This window comes from Plectropomus leopardus, chromosome 3 (assembly GCF_026936395.1).
Source record: "Plectropomus leopardus strain MGB_pleo_1.0 chromosome 3, ASM2693639v1, whole genome shotgun sequence".
Classification (NCBI taxonomy): Eukaryota; Metazoa; Chordata; class Actinopteri; order Perciformes; family Serranidae; genus Plectropomus; species Plectropomus leopardus.
In genome coordinates this window covers 23,613,718-23,633,321 of record NC_142178.1, presented here as the reverse complement: position 1 = coordinate 23,633,321, position 19,604 = coordinate 23,613,718, and the positions used below count along the sequence as shown (strand labels likewise).

The window sequence follows — 19,604 nt, the reverse complement described above, 5'->3', positions numbered from 1 at the left end:
TAGCAGACGTACCATGGACTAACTGAAAGGGATTAGAACAAAAACATCCTGACAGGGGAGGCTGGCACATTATAAAAATGAGTCATGCTTGGTAACCAGATCCCAGACAAAGGGGAAGTTTTCACTTTGGCTTTTTGATATAAAAGAACAAGGGCCAGACAAGGAAATATTACTCTGAAATGAGACCTCAAAACAATTCCCTGGGACAATAAAACACAGTGGGTTCCCAAACAGTGACCTTTGTATGGCGGGATGAAAGGAAAAAAACATCTCAAGAATGATTCCACACCACACCTAACTGCCTTTCGGAGCGCCTGTTCCATTCACCTCTTTTCCTTCTGTTGTAAAACGATCCCAACGCAAAGAAGCTGTGTAAACCGTGATTTCACAAAATGACCACAAGCCCTGGGAATACCATATAATGTCCACTTTTGAGGGAACTCATACAGCACTGCACTATCATACCAATCATCCCTCCAAGCTGAGGACCACCTTGAGAGCTACTTTCCCAAATAGTAAGATACTTTCCATTTGCTTAATCTAAATAAGGGTGGAATTGATTCATCTGGCCAGTGTGTCTGCTAACCTTTTTGTTTAGTGATAAAAGTTCAATATACAGTACGTGTCGGTAAAGCAACACTGCAGGCAAGTTTCCTCAGACGAAATGTCCAAGTTTAGAGTGAGAATTGATGCCTTCCATATCCACCAAGCAAGGAAGAATTTGGGGTATAAACTAACTGGCATGGATCTTAATAAAGGCAGAATTGTTCGGAAAAGGAGCAACACTGCTTGGTTTTAAGATGGTGACAAAATAATACGTGAAAAAAAATGGCATTAGAATATCATGCTGTCGAATGAGGACAACAAGGGTAGAGTACACACTTCTTTACACTAAATCTTTCCAGGCACCTTTCGCGGCGGTATGATACACACCGGGCCCATCAATTTCAGAGGTAGCGGGCAACAACCCAGCTTGTCATATACTGCCCCGTTGTCAGCGAACGTCTGTGTCAGATACAGATGCTCATAGTATAATACCAACACGTTCTTATCCAAAGTCATCACTTATTGCCACTTTGTCAGTGGACTTTCGCATCTAATGTTATGCTCTACGTATCCCTCTGCATCTGCTGTTGATGTTACAGGATGCTGCAACCAACGCCAGGAACAAAAGACACAATGCATATAATGTAAATTAACACACTGTTCAGGAATGCCAACAACAGATGCAGGAGAATACCTGGCTTATCATAATCAGACATGAAGGTCCACTGACAAGTTGGGATGACAATGTGTTGCCTGCTCATGACATTGGTGAGCCCTTATTTATCAAACGTTCTAGACAGTGCATAAAGTGTAAAAACCACAGTCTTGCAGGCTCGCGCACACACGCACATGCGCGCGCGCGCACGCACACACACACACACACACACACACACACACACACACACACACACACACACACACACACACACACACACTCTGCTTGACTTATTTGGATGCCATAAGATGAGAGGAGCACTCAATAGCTCGGGCCTACCTGATGGAGAGCCTGAGAGGCCAAGCAGGAACAGATGGGCTGAGGACGGCGGGGTACTGGGAATGAGGGAGCAAAGGGAGGGAAAGACGGGAGAGAGCATCGACAGTCAGGGACCACCATCATTGCTGCCCACACCAGACTATACTTACCACCACTCGCCCACCCGCCCGCCCACCCCATCCCACCAAATTCATTTGCAGCTCAGTGATTCTAGGCTGTAATGAATCTATAATTTGCACACATATTTTCAATTTCTCAATTTTATTTATAAAGCCCATTATCACAAATCACAATTTGCCTCAGAGGATTTTACAGCATACGACAACCCTCTGTCCTCAGAACCCCCCCACCACAACCACCACCACCAAAAAAATTCCAACAACAACCTGGAAATAAGTACAGTGCCTAACATGGTACTACTTTGGGATCTTTACAAACAAGTGGCCACAAAGAGGCATCAATCTGCAAATTAACCTCCGTCTAGCCTTTTGGGGGATTGTGCTATTTTCTATTAAAGGGTTCAGAGAGGACCAAAGAAACAGGGAGGAAGTAGAAATAGTCCCTTTCAAAGTAGGCTAGAGGCAACTGGCCAAGTACTAACAGGACTGGTCACCTCAGTGCCTGTCTTCCTTTTGCTTTCAAATTAGGAAAGACATGATCAAAGTGAAGAGAGAGATTTGAGACTCTTGAGAGGTAGAATGACCACTTCTAAGCTCCCTGTGTTGTAATCTAAAGAGCCACTGTGACGACAAATCTGGAAAGGCATCTATCTGGCTGATCAGTTTCCTGTTCAAAGCAATGCAAGCCAATGCTGCTGTATTTATCTCCCTGGAGCTATGTCATTGTATTTGTGTGTATTTGTATGCATCAGGCATTGAGTATCGCGTAAACAGTGACGGGACACTTCGTCTTCTCGACTTGTGCAACCTGGTATGTGTCTCGTGCCACTGCGCCAGGGAGCTCTGGGTGGCTTCAGTTATTCATGCCATGTGTATACTTTAGCCAAACAAGGCCTAAGGACACTCTGGGGTGGTACAGAGGAAGGAGGGGCGAGGAAGCTAAAGGCGAGGTAGTGTGGTCCGATGGTTGAAGCCAGTGATTTAGAGGCTGTTGATACCGGGCAGACAGCCCAGGCTCAGTCACTGACTCACTGAAGATGACGCTGCATAAGTCACTACACTTAAAATGTCCTCATGTGTTTAGAAAAGTTCAAGTGGATATCAGGCGCGCTCACACAGCTGGAAATCGCTACTGGATCTGATTTTCTTGTTTCTCTCTCACTTTTCCCTGAAGCTTTCATAAACAGATGGCCGAGGCTCATTAAGCTGTTGTCGGGACTATTAATGACATTGTGAACACTTTCCGAGTTCTGTATGCCTTAGGGCTTGCAATTGCCGAAGCTGGGCCATTAAAGAAGGTGTGAGAGTAACACAATGCTGCTGTGTGCTGCAAGGTGAGGGATGGAAGCCATGAAAGAAAAGTACGCACATGGCTGAATTGCTGTTAGCAGTGGGCTGAAGTTAATAATTTCATGTTGGTGGTGGGGCTGAGAAAAATGGTATGATGCGGTGTGATTTCAGCAGTGTGAATGTGGAGTGTTAAAGGAAGCTGGATCTTTTCACTCTGCAATGGTAATGCTTATATGCACCGTATGGTAGAGGTGAGCACACTACAGTCATACCGTCAGATAAGTACCTGCCACTATCTTCCTTCAGATAATACCTTTGTCATACGTTTCTATGCAAGTTTACAAAAGGTTCATAATGCAAAACTCTTAACAAGAGTCAACAGTCAGGCTTGCAGCTCTGTGAGGCTCATATATGCTTTATGCACGGATAATAGCAAGATGATGGGCTGAGGCTGGATCATAATGAGGAAAAGTTTGGATATCTGTGCAGTTTCTCAAATCAATATTCTCCCAAACTGTAGGGGGCAGCCAATCAAAAACCCAGGTCTACAGTATGGTTCTCTTCTCTGCATAACTAGAAAATGTTGGATGCGCAGGAACAGGTAAAAAGTCCTTGCATGAATACCCTGCAAAGAGCCCTATCTTGTGGAGAGACGTCTCTTGTGCTGCTGTGCGCTTACTTGCAACCATCCAATGTATTATCATAGAGCAGCTCCTATTATATCCTCCGACTGGCACGCACAACAGTTCATATGTTATCATACCAGTTAGCGCCCCACAAATGACATTACGTCTTTGACGTACATGTAACAGTAGTATTTTTGATTACCTTCTCTTTACTAACAGTGCTGTGAAATTCACTCAGCTAATCTTTAAAAAAAAGAAACGAACATAATGCAGCTGTGCTCAGCTAACCTGAGCCTCAGGTTACTACTTTCAGTTGTATTAGGACGGCTAATTAACAGCTTTATGCTTCAACACTATCAACAATCAATAACCACAGTGCTGAGGCAATAAACGTCATCACAACACTCAAAATGGTGCGAGCAATGTAGCACTGCACGCGCAATTAGCAATGTTAGTATCATGTAGTTCGCTAGCTTACCGAGATTTTCCCGAGTTCCCGGTTGCTTTTCCTCAGTTTGCCCTCTGTGTTGGTTCGTTAACTTGTTCATACATTCACTTTTATCAACTCTATTAACTTTAATTCCGTCCGTTAACTCTCTTCTCTCCTGTCGCCATCATACCTGCTCGTTTCCTCTCTTTTCCTCACATACACACGCTCAAGATCACGCAGTGACGTCGTAACCTGTCAATCAAGTTCAGCTAGGGGCGGGACTATCGTTCCTGATTGGCTGATCTTTCACCATGTTTGTAAAGGGACATTACACTGTTTTTGTGACCCTAACCCATCCACCACTTGACACCTTTCAAAATACTGGACTATGTATGAATATGGGTGCATTCTTTTTTTATAGAGAAATGTGACAAATTGGAATTTGTGACCTGAGGATCCCTTAAAAGCCAACAAATCAATCAATCAAGTGATCGCAATTTATTTGGAGGGCAACATGAATGTGTGCAACAAATTTCATTGCAATCCATTCAATAGCTGGTAAGGGGTTTCACTCAAAGCCGCAAATGTGAGCCTCGGGATGGTGCTGGAAGAAAGGTCTGGAGAACACCAAAGCCATTTAGAGTTTTCCTCCAAGGACCATGAATGTCTGTACAAAATTTCATGGCAATCCATAAAAATGTTTATGTGTTTAGATGTTTAGACAACTTTAGGTGGACTTATGAACTGTGAGGTGTGAGGTAGTGGTTTCACCTGCTTGGAATGGAAAAATTTAAAAAGCACAAACAGAGCTCTGTCAGCAGTCCTGGTGTATGTGCTCATGATTGTGATGCTGAGTTATGAAGCAACCGATGCAGAAACAGAATGGACAGAGAGAACAGAGTAAACTTTCAACATCTCCTCAGTCTGGGAAACGGTGGAGACGGCAATGAGAGCTTGCAGAGCTCCAGACTCATGTTGTTGATCCTTATGTGGTCACACACAAACCTAACCATCATCCTCTGGGATATCCTCTCAGAGGGTCAGATGCTGAGTGCATGAGAATTTCCCCACTGACCTTGCAAAAATAAAAGGATAAAGCAGGTGGTCTCTTTTCAGGGAATTATCATGTTAATGTTTTATTTATATCAATAGTGAGTTGCAAGCATGTGCCCAAATGAGCCAAATTAACGCAAATTGAGCTAGCCCGTTAGATCCTGGATGAGCATCAGTTTTGTTGTGCTGCGTTCAGATGCCTTCCACAACCATCTGCATCGACTGAACCTGAGAAAATTGGTTTGATTTCTTTTGAAAACATGGGAGAAGGCAATGAGCAATTTGACAAGAAATGTCTGAAAAACTGAAAGAAAAAAAAAGTGACAAGAAAATAACTTGAAAATTAGCTGTGAGGAGATTATTAGGTATTATCCAAAAAGGGAAAACGTCCAGGAAACTGTGTTCATAATTAAGAAGAATTATGTATTTATCATTTTAATTTATGTTTTTGCACTCTCTTGAGGTCACTTTGTTGTCGTTTTTTTTTGTTTTCTTTTGTTGGTTTATTTTAGGTAATTTTCTTTACTATTTCTTTAATCATTTTTAGGCCTTTTATTGTTAGGTCGCTTATTGCCTTTTCGTCATTTTTTTGAAAGAAATCAAGCCAGTTTGCTCAGATTTCAAAGGGTTGATCTCCACACCTGAAATGTGACGCAATAAATCCAATAAAACCATGTTACTTTTGAGTAATGTGGAAAGCAACTATCGCAAGTGGCAAGACTTTATAAGGCTTATTTCTTCATGTGTATGTGTGTGTCTACACTGAGCCCCACTAGGACTCTGTCAGCTTAGATCTGTGGTCTGTCGAACTGTGATTCTCTCTAATGGTCTATCTCTCCCACCAGATGTACTCTTCTCTGCTCCACAGCTGCATCCCACATGTTTTCACGCTGTTCCACAATGCAGTTATATTCTTTCCCTCTGCATGCAGCTCCAGTGTTGGTGGTGATAGTGGCAGTGGTGGTGGCGGATTCCTTCTCTGCATATGGTCTTGTTCCTTCCCTCCTTTACATCCAGAATACTGCAGTAGCACTTTGGCTATACTTGGTCCTGAAATGTCTCCAGTTGGGTAACGTAAAGAATGTAGAGGGTGGGGGGTCAGATCTGGCAGGGTCTGCTACGGCTTCATAGCACACACAGTCATTTCCATAATTGCCCACAATCAAACCAACCCCTCCTGGATTCCTCCCGCTCCAGATTCCTGTAGATAAGCTGAGCTGGGGCTCTGGTGAGTGCCGGAGACCCCCAAGTAAGAACAGGTGCCGCTAATGTAACTGATTTCAGATTCTCTGTGTACTCAAAAAAAGGGGGGCTGTTGTTTCTCCAGTAATTGCCACGGTTGGACATTCCCTTTCGGATCGCTATCGTGTGACTTTTCTGAAGAAGGGAATGAAAGAGGATTTGTCCCACATTTGGTTTGGTATTATCACGAGCCAAATTAAGATGCCTTGCAGTATGTGCAACTGTAGGGCAACAAATTGCTGCGCATCGGGTCACAGCGATTTATTCACATTGTAGCCGATTTTCCACCGCCTAACACATGTGATTCTTCATTCTGTGGCTACCAGAATAAACTTTTTAGACCGTATTTAAAAACAAAGTCAAACACCCATGACACAGTTTGTGATGTAACATAATATTCTCCATTTTCAAAAAGCCAGAGTCTTCCAGAAAATCTCCATGCTTTTCCTATAAGCTCAGTTATTCCAGAACAGAACAAAATGTAAGGATCGGTTTTCAAATACTTGAAAGACTTGGCTCATGTACATGGCCGTGTAGTAACTCCACCATATGGATTGCAGAGGAAGATGTATTCAGATTCCTTTTGCAGAAGTATCAGTGTAAAAATACTCCATTACAAATGAAAGTCCTGCAAAAGTGTAAGTTAAAGTATAAAAAATTTGCCTAACGCATCAAAAGGAATCAATACACAAAACAATACTGCAAGAGTTATGTTATTATACATTTGGCTATATGACTGAATTACCACTATCGATGCCTGTGCAGGTGAGAAAATAATGATTTTTTAAGTACTTATACACAGTGGTGTAATGTAACAAAGTAATACTTTGTTACAATACTTAAATATTTGTTGGGAGTATCTGTACTTAACTTAAATTTTTATGTTTCTGTTAACTTTTACTTTTACTCCATATTATATTTCCCCTGAGCACTTCAGTTACTACAAAATAGGGAAGCAAGGGAGAAAGAAGGAGGGGACTGATGGACGAATGAAAGAATGGGAGGGTAGGAAAAACATGAGTTTGATCTTTAAATCCTTTAGGTTATAAAAAAATAAAAAAATAAATGTTTTTTTATCCAAGTGTTATGTAGCCTCCATTTCTACGGTTGTGTAAATATGATGAAGAAATAACGTTAAAAATTCTCAAAATTCTGATGGCTCGCATGTACTTTTACTTATACTTTCAATACTTAATTACATTTACCAGAATAAAATTACTTTAATACTCAAGTGCAGTAAATATCAGATACTTTAAGACTTTTACTAAAGTTATACTCAAATAGGTGACTTTAATTCTACCAAAGTCATTTTCTCTCAAGAAAACTATACTTTTACTCAAGTATGTCTTTCAGGTATGTCATCCAACACATTTAATAATTGATATTTAATGACCATATGTTTTGCATGTTAAACCTGAATCGACAGAGTAACTACAGCTGCCAAAAAATGGGGAAACAAGTACAACAATTTACTTTGAAATGCAGTGGAGTAGAATTATAAAGTAGCATTAAATATCGGTATATTACCACTTTATGATTAGAACTGCGCCTAAGTGCAGTTTTTGAGTAACTTAGCTTAGTTACATTGCACCACTGAAAGTGAAAGACATTTTCAGCTGACACAAGAAAATAAATACAGAAAATGAGGTATTCATGACTAATAACCATGGTGTTAAATTGTCTACCAGTCAAAGAATAAGTGATTATACTTGGTTGACATCATTGATTTAAGGCTGCAGTAGACTTGGGTAATAATATTCTTAACTTTTTCAGCCGGTGGAGCCCAGTAGAGAGTCTCCCTCTGCCTCCTCTCTCCGTCCTCCGCTCTTCCAGGTGACTGTTTACCTCGACGTGGACGCGACTGTGGCCACATGCGCGCACCCGCGAAGTCATACGTCACCGCGCTCGCTCCTCTTCTCGCGCGCTGGTTAAAAAGAAGGAGGAAAGAGCACGGGAAAACATGTGAGCGGTCTGAGGACTTTAGTGGGAGACAACTTTTATGTCTTCTATGGTTTTTTTTGACCCCGTGCATGCACAAACCGCTGTGCTGTGCTTTAAAGGAATTACATCTGAAGGACCGTCACGGCTCTCTTGCAGTTCACGGCGTTTTGGGGGTTTTGACTTTTTGTGTTCATCAGGATAAATTGTGTTATTGTTTTGCTTTTATTTTATTTTTTTTATTTCTGAGTTGTAGGCTACTAGTATATAAGCAAAAGCAGCATTAATTTATTTTCAAACACACTTCTCTTTAGTAGTGAGTAAAATTCAGGACACCTGTTCTGACAGCATATTTTTTGTTTTTCTTGTAATTGGCTTCAGTTGCTTGGAAAAATATAGTCCAAAATAAAGAAATAGATAGTCCATCCTATCATATTGCAGGTTAGCCTCACTCTTTTTAGAAAAAGGGTCAGATCTTGTGTTTTCTTATTATTGTGTTTTTTATATTTTTTGTTAATTTTATGATTTTTTAAACTATGAAGCATTTGCAATTTGTGCTCGTCTTGGCCATCGCGGTCAGCGTGTGGGAATGTGGAGACGCAAAATTCGGCGAGAGGGGAGAAATTAGCCCCAGGAGGAGAAGATGTTACGACGGAAGCTTGCCCAAGCGGCTGAAGAAAAGGGAGCGAAAAGTGTTGCTTGACGGCAGCAGCAGCGGAGAAGTTTGCCACAGGTTGTATCCTCGTGTGTCCTGCTGTCCCACCAGGAGAGCCGCCTATCAGCTCCTGCACCGCAGGGATGCCAGGGTAGGTTAATAATGCCCATGCATGCTTTTTCTTTAAATTAAATCGCCCCAGGAGGTGCATTTACAGCCCTTGTGCGTTGTCATTCTGCCTCTTCGAGCCGACAGCTGAATTTGAGGATGAAATTGCCATGGATTATGCTTTGCATGAGTTATCCTATGAAAAAGTGTCATTTTAACGTAACATAGTCCGACCCTAGTCAATTGGCAGGATACCATTGCTTTATAAATATTAACATTTAGACTAATTTATAGGTTCGCCGTGCAAAATCACGTGATATGCCTGTACTGTTATTTTATCATCGTTTATATTTTTAGTCTTTTACAATATCGATATATAGCCACTTTTCTGCTCGTATAGTGTCTGATTGTGTATTTTGGTAACTGTTAATCTGTTTATTTTTGCCTACCTGGTCTGAAATTGAATCAATTTGCAGTTTTCGATGATACATTTTTGCTTTACTCGGTTTCGTGCACCTCAACTCAGCTGTCGACTGCGCGTTGTCTTTTTATAGCAACTTATTTAGCTCGTATAGTTTCTGTATATGTTTTCTGTAACCCTTTCCCTGTTTCTTTTTCGCTTATCTGTTCTGAAATGTAATTATTTTCCAGCTTTCGAGGATTCAATTTGTTTGTTTTACTAAGTCTCGCGCAACTCAATTCAACTGTCGAATGTGCTTTGGCGTTACCATGGTAATCACTCGCCGATTTACGTTACTCCTCGGCTACAACTGTCAGGAGAAACGGGTAGTAGCTGAACCGTAACTGTTGAACCGTGTACCCGGAAAGGTAAGAGCCGGGTTGTACCTTTTAATCCCACCGTCGACTCTTTTTACTGCAGCTGGAAGCTGTTTACATGTTTGACAGGCATTAGTTCGCGGCGGTTTTTCGGTATGTTAACGTGGCTACAGCAAGCTGCCTAGCTAACGTTTTAACCGTTAAGGGAAAAGTTCCATGAAATGTTCGGGGCTCGCGCTACTTCGTAACACTCGTGAGCATTACGGCTTCGACCTAAGCGATAAAATTAGTGTTCAAATGTTTAAGCAACTGTTTTAAACGCTCAGTTTTAGTAGGGGGAAAGGCAGAAAAAAAGCGACTGTATGTGCCAAACTTGTAGCGGATTCCGTTGGATCCTCACCGGGCCATTCTCATGTAAACCACTCCTCGAATCATTCAGTGGCTGGGTGGTATTTTACTTTGTATTGCGACAAAAAGCCATATTGCATCATTTAATTTGCTCAAGTCATGCAAATAAGAGGGGGGTGAAACTGAATGGGACGAACTCGACTTCTCCTCCTCCCCACTACACTTGCCCACACACGGAGCCCTTTCTGATTATGGCAAAAGAATAACAACAACACCATTGTGTTTGTTGGTTTCACTAATGGGAGAAGCTGGAGAACATCACTCTCTCCCAGTCATCAGCCCTGTCCAAGTGTTAATGCCTTTGAGAGGGTGTGTGTCCTTCACTATATCCCCCTGCCAACCAACTTACACCTATTCCCTGAGGACAAGTGTTTTGTTAAAGCTTAGCATTGCCTCCATCAGTGCTCTCCCCCTCTCCCTCAGTCTCTCTGACCATATCAGGTTTGCAGAGTTTCACTGATTTATTGCAATGGAGAGACAAGTGATTTTTTTTACGAAGTGTGGCATTGTACAGTATTGTGCAAAAGTGTTAGGCCACCATAGATTTGTTGTTGTAGCAAATTTGTAATAGGGATGTATATTTATTTATTTCTCAGTCACTCTATTAAGATGCAAAGAATACAGAGAGCATTTGCAATGCTTTCACACACAAAAAAGTTAGAACAAAATGGCCTCTTCAGACTGAAGTCAATATTTAGTGTGAAACATGGAATCGTACAACCATAACAAAAGACAAACAATATATAAGCTATAATATTGACCTTTGGACATGTCTTGAAGGCCCAAGAGAGTTCAAGACATGCTGCAAAGAGAGGTCACACTGAATACTTGCAACTTTAGCGTGTTGAAATTGTTTTATTTTGAAATATTTGTGTTTTTGATACTGTATATGCATTCCCTGTATGTTCTGGTTGTCTTTTAGTAAAGAGACTACTGATAAATAAATATATATGATCATTTTAAACCTTTCTAAAATAATACAGATTGAGATGGCCTGAGACTTTTGCACAGTACTGTTTATTAATATGTTTGTTCCGGCAATTTCATTGGCAAAAGCCATTATGCAGATGCTATCCTAGAAAGAGGTAATCCTGTTAACAGCTGTTCTCCCACATGAAGCTATGCATTGCAGCTTGGTGAGACGCCAGCTTTGGAAAATGTAATGTAAACATCTGAAATAAGCCTGGGAATACCTTAATGACGATTTTATTTTCTTCCGCTGTTATTGCTCCATGTTTGTTTGATTGTTGCTCTGTTTTCGACCTGCTTTAGCGTGTCCTCAGCAAAAGTGCAACAGTTGAGCCCCTTTGCCATTTTCTCCCTGCTTTTGAGGAACATACTCACCGAGATTCAGCAAAAGACAACAAACAAAGGTCCACTTGTTCTGGTTTGGATGATGGCAACATTGGAGCCCATCCCAGCAACATATGGACACAGGGCATGGCTGAGAGCACACAAATGCTACTCTCCGTGGACCTTGTGCCAGCCCATGGCACACAGAATCAATGGGCAATTTAGAGCAGGAGGGCAGGCATGCCCACAACACTGCATGGCATGAGTTTTTAGGGCACGCAGACAGAGGAACACACCACACATACGGAGTCATAGCCAGCCTGGAGCTCCCTTTTTGAAAAAAACGTCAACAATGAGATACAATATAGAATAAAAGTGGGATTCAGATCTGAGTTTAACCCTTTAAAACCTTGAGCGGTATAAATCTCTTTGAACAAATTGTGCAAATTTGTGGGATTTTATTTTCAAAAACATGGGAAAAAGACAATGTGCAACTTGGTAATAAATGTTCCATTAAATTTAAGAAATTAGTAGATTTTGGAAAATTATTTTTAAAAAGAAGATACAATTGTTAAGGGGAAAAAGAAAAAAATATAGGGAAAAACTATACTTATAATGGTCATAGTTACATGTTTAAAATTATGTTACAATATTATTATAATCTTTCAAGCACTTGTCAAGGCCATTTCAATGCTTTTGTTGTTTTGTACTTTTTACTAATTTTGTGCTAAATTTTGGGTTATTGATTTTGTTTTCTTTTTTTTAATTGCCATCCTCCAAAGTTTTCGAAAGAAATCAAACCAAACTGCTTAGGTTTTAAAGGGTTAACTATGGAACCTCAACTAGGCTAGAGTATTTATTCCCTCTTCAATTCGTCCATTATACTGCCTTGTGTGATGAGAGATTTTCTGTATATGTTAGTGTATTTTTCAGGTAGGCTGTCAAGGTTTTGCCAGATGTTCTGCCACCTGTTGGGTAAACACGGCTCTGAATAACTTCTAAACACAAAATCTTTGCCCAGGTTGCAGTTTGTTCTGCAGTCAGAGCAAAGTGTAAGGCATCCATATGTTGGCCTTGGGTCCGCTAGTCTAATTGACTTCGACAGACTGCTAATTTGTTGATACCAGAGTGGGAATGATGTGCCTGTCTATCTCTAAATTGGTGTTTACACATGGACCTCACACAGAGCAAAGCACTACCAGCCTGTCTGTCTGCCTGCCTGCCTGGCTGCCCAAGCAGCGCTGCTCTTGACCTAAAACAGATTACATTGTGTTTTATTACAGCTAATTTGTTATGTAAATAATCCTGCTAATTTCTTTTGGATTAACTCTTTGTGTACTTTTGCGTAATGACCCCAAGTCAGGCTTTGAGGCTCTTATTTGGCCTCATATATTTCAAGCCCCGGGATCTGTCAGACATGGGAATTGCAATTTGACTTTAACTGTTTATGAACTTTGGTAAGTAGGCAGTGAATGAGATGATTTCTTTGTTTATTTCTCCAAACAGACAGGGTGTTCCAACCTCAGTGTTTAACAATTTGGCATCAAAGGATATAGAATTGGATATGACAGAAAGTGTTGTTCGGATAAGACAGAAATGTGAAAACATCAGTGCACTTCAGCTATAAAAAATCTTATTGTTTATAATTCAGTTTGTGTACATGCGATTTTAAAAACTATAAAGACATGTTTCAGTGAGGAAATGAGGAAAGAGGCTATACCACCACAACCAGTGAAAATTTGGAGTGTTTCTGCAGTGTGAATGGTGTGAACGTTCATGCAGATAGTTGCAGAGATGCTGCAGACTTTCACACTATGCAAGTGACTGTCTGTCACCCTCCTCATTTTTCATTCTACAGATGATGCTAGGAAAAAAGAAAGCTGCAGTGTGAACAAACTGTTCAGCACAATACCATCCCTAACAATAATTTACTGCATGGCAAATCTGCAGATCATGTAGAATATAAACAGACTACATTATGACCCTTGATGTTTAACATATGATGTGCCATCTGTGTGTTGCCTGACACCTAGTCGCCAGCAAGAGGGAATGTCACTTTGCATGCATTATATGGGAGAAAAATGTTAACATATAGTTGTTAACTTGATGTGTTGTTACTTTAGAGTATTTGTGTTAAGTAGAGATCAGTGACTATCTGTGTGGCAACTGGAGTGAGATTTGATAGTTTAAGGCTGTTAAATGGTAAGGGCTGGACAGTGCTTAGGCATTTCTGTGTTTTATTGTAGGAATGATCTAAACATAGCGTGTTTGTTCCATTTACAAATTTACATAATTTTCTTGGAACAGATGGTTGTAGGGAAAACAATTTCATCCTTGAAAACAAAAAAGAGTGCCTGAAAAAGTCCTTGAAAGTCCTTGAATTTGACTCAAACCTGTCTGTACAAATCTTGGAAGATTTGAAAATGCACTCAACAATCTTAACTGAAGACATAAAAGTTAATAACCCACTATTTTAATCAGGCATTGTTCCTTGTTGCGTGTGGTCTCCAGATTTTCTCCACCAACAACACCGAATGTGGACGTCTTCTGGAGGAGATCAAGTGTGCTCGCTGCTCCCCCAATGCCCAGGTGTTGTTCCACTCCTTGGACATGGATAAGATGCCACACAGGGAGCCAGACCTGCCGCGGCTCTGCCAGGACTTCTGCCGCGAGTTCTACTACACCTGCAGGGGGCACATACCAGGTAATTACACAGATAATAATGACCATGAATGTGACATGAATTATAGCCCCCTGTGTGATTACCTGGTGACACGCAAGCAAAAATATACACGAGTAGAGTAAGTGGGCATATGCTCATCTTAGTCTTGCATACATTTGAAATGAAACTGACACCTCCGATTGTGATGAATTAAAATTCACAGCAGGCCTCATTTCTCATTGAGACTCAGCCTGCACATGTAGAACTGGCAGATTTTTGGACTTATGCAAGAAGTGGTGCGTCAGTAGTCTGGTCTGTGAATATTTATTTATCCAGCTCTTACCTCATCTGACCTCACCTCTATTTGTTGCTGAGCTTGTCTCACCCATTTGCTAGCTCGCCGCCTTGCTCCGTGCTTTACTGTTGCACTTCAATGCATCAGTAAAATGACCTGCCACACACTGCCTATAAGACAAAACACCAGTTTGCTGATTAGTCTGCAGTCTGATGTAGCACATTTGGCCTAGCAAATAGCAGAGCAATATTTGTGCTGTATTCAGTCTAGCTGTATTTATGGCACCAGGTGCCGAAAGTTTTGTTCTCCTGTCTCTGTTAGGTTTGTTCGGATCATGGAAGTTTATTTTAATCAGCATAAATTTGCAAACATTTGACTTTTTTTGAAGACCTTGAGTGTTGTAACAATACACAGATTTGAGGCATTTCCTGACATGTGAATGGAAAATATTAGAGTTGCAAAGGTGGGTGTGAAAACATGCACAAACAAAAGACAGCTCAGCCCGACCAGTGTACCAGAAAACTGGACTGGAGCAAAATGAACTTTTTTATGACCTGTTCCTGGATACTGCTCACCAGACTCAACTCTTGGGAAGATTCTGTATTCGGGATGCATAAGTACCCAAGCTGTGGTCTAGACATGACTGCCTGGCACTTTGCCTTCCTCAGACATAAACTGTCACTTAAGAACCTGTGTCTCATGCTCTGCCACCTGTATGTTTTCATTTGAGTAGAAAGTCCACCTGAAACTAAACATAGTCAAAGTGTTGCTTTACTTACCACTGTCATCTCTGACTACAAGCTCCACTATCAGAAGACCTATTCCATAGAACAGATAGAGAAACTTATTGATGCAACAGTTTTCCTGGTGGATGTGGTCTTGTTAAATGATAGTAACCCCTCTGTCCTCTGAAAGCATTTGGTCGTCAGAAGAATTTCCTTTGAAGGGATGCAGATCACAGGTACCTGTGCCTACAGAGTGCATACCAAACATGATCAAACACTTTTTGACTGTCTTTTCTCCTCCAGCCAAGTCTTCTTCCAATCTCTGTCGCCACAAACTGATTAGATCTGCTGAGATTTGCAAACAGAGAACAGTTTCAAACACACTTGTCTGCAACCCACCCACATGGTATGCTGCAGCTCACGTCAAATATCAAACACATACATTCCATCCGAGTCCATCCGAGTCTACTTCTAATGGCCTGCTCGTGTATCTTGTACAGCACTTGAGCTACAATTGAGGCTGGCGAGTGGGACTACATAGAGTATAAAAAGAGAAGAAGAGGACTTGTCTGGAGTTACATTACTTGCTCGTGAGCTGACAGACATATGGGCTCAGAGAGTCAAACCAAAGAGGAACCAAGAGAGGAATCCAGAAAAGAATCCCCCCTCCCTGTGTTCACCGTCGTGCTCCTCCCCACTCACCCCCCTTCAGCCCTCCACAGATCAGCATATGTGGTGACGAATGACACATTTATTTTTCTACAAAGGTTGTGTGTATGTAAAACTGCTGAAGTGCATCAAGATGTCAAGTACTTTGGGTGGGCCACCCAGGTTGCCTTGGAAGATAACCAGATGGAAGTATAACTTTAGCGCTGGGGAGCCGGGAATATGGACAGAGTTCTGTCTCTCTCTCTCTTTCTCCCCCTCTCTCCCTCGTTCTCTCCTGTCTTTTTTTTCTTTTGCATGTTCTTCCTCTACTCTTTTACTTGGTTAATGCTCTTTTTCTGTGCATACTACATACATAAATACAATATAATTAAAAACCCATTTAACACAAATAGATTAATTATATTGAATCCTATTGCATAGAGAAATATCTCTCACATAGTGATCCTTTGCACAAACCGTAATATTTTTAAATAGTTAATAGTTCTAAATTGTGGCTCTGAATCTTAAGTGTGGAAGTAACAATGAATATAAAACATGAACAGACAATATCATTTGTCCTTAACTTTTGCTAATTCAATATCGAAGGCTAAAGGTATTAAAATGAAACAGTAGCCTTTACTGCATCCATAACTGTCATCCTGCTCCCATGAAACTTCCTACCGGCCCTTGATTAGGCCATGTACTTAGCCCCCATTTCTCCATAAAGACATTTACTGCCTTGACTCTCACTTCTGCTGGGAGGCCTCCTACCTTTCCCATACTCCTCTTCTCTTATATCTTCTTCCCCTCTTCACTCACCCCCCCACTCTGCACCCGAGGTCTCCAACCAGCATGGTTAAGATAACTGCAGACACAAGTGAGTGGGTGGTATAGCCAGAGCTCTGTCTGTGTGTGTGTGTTTCTGTGTGTGTTTGATCTTCATGTTGTGTTTAGATGTTTGAGGGGATATCCTATCACCTCCAGTATTTGGTGCGGTCAGCGCTTGCGGTCGGTGTGTGGCAGGAGACGGGGGATGAAAGGAGGGACAGGGAGAGTCCTGTTTGTGTTTTTATCACTGGTGTATTTGCTCTCCTCTGTCCTCTGAGGGATTGACTAAAGGAAACATTATTGGCAAGATTGTTTTTAGGTCACTAAGGGCCTCTGAGACCGGCTGCACACTTTACTTTTTGTCGGCAATAGTGAGGTGACTACACAGGTTGCAGGCGTAGCTGTGTGTAAGTGCTTGTTAATGCAGATCACTTTTTACTCTGGCAATGAAACATTTTAGGTAAACCAGCAGGCCAAAGGGAATGATGCGATGGCAGTTTTACCTTGAATTCACATGTTCAACTATCAGAATACAATCAATAAATAAAGTCAAGTCAATTTTATTAAAAAAGCCAAATATCACTAATCCCAAATTGGCCTCAAGGGGCTTCACAATCTGTGCAGCAGATACCCCCAGTTCAGATAAGGAAAAACTCCCTCCCAAAAAAACATTTAGTGTTGAATGAAAGTTGCCGAAATACAACTCCGTAAACATTTGGGAATACCACGTCTTTGTTTGGCAAGCAAGCAAAAAATATCTCTCACCCTGAAAACATTTTTTGTTTATTCGGAATTTCATGCCATATTTAACAGGTTGACTATTTCATTTTGCATGCTGTGCCCATGTGTTGCACAGTAATACAAAACAGTCAGTCTTGTTTAAAGGAAAGTGGTCGGGTTTATCCATTAAAGAACATTTAGGGATGCCTAAGAATTGTAGGAATAGTGAAATCTATTTTCTTCCAATCAATTGAAAAAACAGTTTTTCACAGGGAAAACTATCATCGCTGTTACTACAGTTGAGTAACTACAGTTGAGTAACTACACCTAAGTGACCTTTTGACATACTAATTTTGACATGCTTGTGTGTACAGCGAGAATTTGCTAATTTAATGTCCTACCAATAGCCTTATAAAGTAAACTGTTATGAGACGATATGACAACACATTTTGCTACCATCATTTCACATTTTCTCGTCTCTTTAAGTTAATGTGGGAGTTTTTCAGTCTTTCAGTTTCAGTGTTTTCAATTTGGTTCTATTTTCTGATGCGTGATGTAGTTTTGTTTTTGTTGATAGTTTGGGTTTGTGTCAGGGTCTGTTCAGGCTGTGTAAGAGAGTCCCTACACCGGCTGGATGAGGGGAATATGACTTAATTCCTTGAAAGTTGGGTGCTTTGTCACTCAGATTAGAGACTTCAGATGGAAATCACTGAATACCTGCTGCCTTCAGATGGCTGTCGAGAGAGGTATACAACAGAAAGCCTTCAATCAACACATGAGTTGTTACACTTGAGAGATGCTTTGTAGGAATTAAACATGATGATAAACTGGGTTATTGCTATGCATTTAAATGTGTCTTCTGGTTAAAAATGAAAATGAAGTAAACAAGCAAAGCATAACTATGTTGCTGGATAAACTCTGAATCCATTAGAACTAGTACAAAAATATAGTTTAATAAATTTCATTAATGACTGCATAAACTTAAATTGAAAATGCAGTCTTTTTGCTGTCTCAAGGAAGTGTAGTTCACAGCAGAGCCCTGTCTAATCTGTGATCCATTTGGTTTGGCCCACTTTCTCTTCACTTGTTCATTTCAGGCCAGTCTAAGTTTGGCTCATCAAGCATAACTCCAACTACCCCCCAACACACAAGAACATGCCATCCTTTCTCTCTTCCTCTGTCTCTCTCTGCTATTCTTTTGTCCTCCCTTGCACATACTCATGCATGCATTGTTCAGCCATGTACACTACAGACGTCACGTGCACACACAGCTAGTATACCATTAAGATAATGTTAGAAGAATATTCATTGGATTTTCTTGGTTAAGGTGTCTACATGAACCCAGGTCATTTAACCATGCAGTATCTACATTAAGTGTAAGACTCTCTATCTATGTCTGTATCTATTGTGTTTGCTAGAGCTGTTCCAGGCCGATGTGGACGAGTTCTGCCAATACTATGGGAGGAGAGATGGCAGTATGTGCTTTCCAGATTTTCAACGAAAGCAACCACAAGGGCAAGATTCCAACTACTTGGGAGATGAGAAAATAGAAGATATCAGCAGGTTTGTAGCCCAACATTTATTCCGTTTGAGGATTTAGTTACACTACGGAAGATGTATATATTATTATCTTGAATGAGCTTTGGGTAGTTCTCAAACATGTTGGGCCAAGTGAACTTTACAGGCTTCATTAGTGCTTCTGAGTTCGTATTAATGACATTCAGTCGTGATTTTTATGTTTTTATAGAAAGAGGTGTAGCCGCAGTCACATGTTCTGAGTTCACTAGTCCATTTTGACATGGTCCATACTCTCAGACAGAAATGCGATGCCATCTCTTCTCTAATCCTAAAGTTTGTCCAGACTGCATTTGCTCAGCTTTGCTCACATAATGAAAATGCTTATCGTGCGTCATTCTGGTTGCCTCCCTCACTGCAAAGGTCTGTACATCACAGAGGGCTTTGCCCTTTTGTCCATGGGGGGATGCCTTTCATCTCTGTTTTCCCTGAGGCAAGAAGGCCAAGCAGCATGTGCACCTGAATAACAGCAAGTAACACTGAGTCAAATAGCCTCCAAAATTTAGACAGACAGGAGCTCATTTGGCGCTTCTGCACCTTGTCGTCTGAGAGGTCTACTCAGGTAAATGAGCAGGACTTTGTTATGTTAGAGTCTGGGAGAAAGAGCCAAAATTAAGTCACACTTATGGACTAACATCATGGCCTTTGTTTTTAGAAGATAAAGGGGTAATT

At 41.0% G+C, this 19,604-nt stretch overlaps 2 protein-coding genes across 3 annotated transcripts in view; one reads left to right on the top strand and one right to left on the bottom strand.

Annotated features, from left to right (window-relative positions):
• The window catches only part of LOC121942032 (uncharacterized), a 75,276-nt gene extending 71,052 nt beyond the window's left edge, over window positions 1-4,224 (bottom strand). Inside the window, exons 1-2 of the mRNA XM_088075903.1 lie at window positions 4,054-4,224; window positions 1,541-1,596 (exon numbers count right to left, since the gene is read on the bottom strand). The gene's annotated coding sequence lies outside the window, so the exon portion shown is untranslated. The remainder of the gene's footprint in view (window positions 1-1,540; window positions 1,597-4,053) is intronic.
• A 4,025-nt stretch (window positions 4,225-8,249) lies between these two features.
• hhip (hedgehog interacting protein) overlaps window positions 8,250-19,604 on the top strand; it is a 40,770-nt gene continuing 29,415 nt past the window's right edge. The window contains exons 1-3 of one of the 2 annotated variants that reach the window (XM_042485444.2): window positions 8,250-9,044; window positions 13,991-14,183; window positions 18,776-18,920. In XM_042485444.2, the coding sequence (XP_042341378.1) occupies window positions 8,775-9,044; window positions 13,991-14,183; window positions 18,776-18,920 (608 nt within the window). In that variant the 5' untranslated portion in view covers window positions 8,250-8,774. Of the gene's footprint in view, window positions 9,045-9,744; window positions 9,830-13,990; window positions 14,184-18,775; window positions 18,921-19,604 lie in introns of those variants that run through there. The other variant, XM_088075900.1, reaches the window with a different exon arrangement.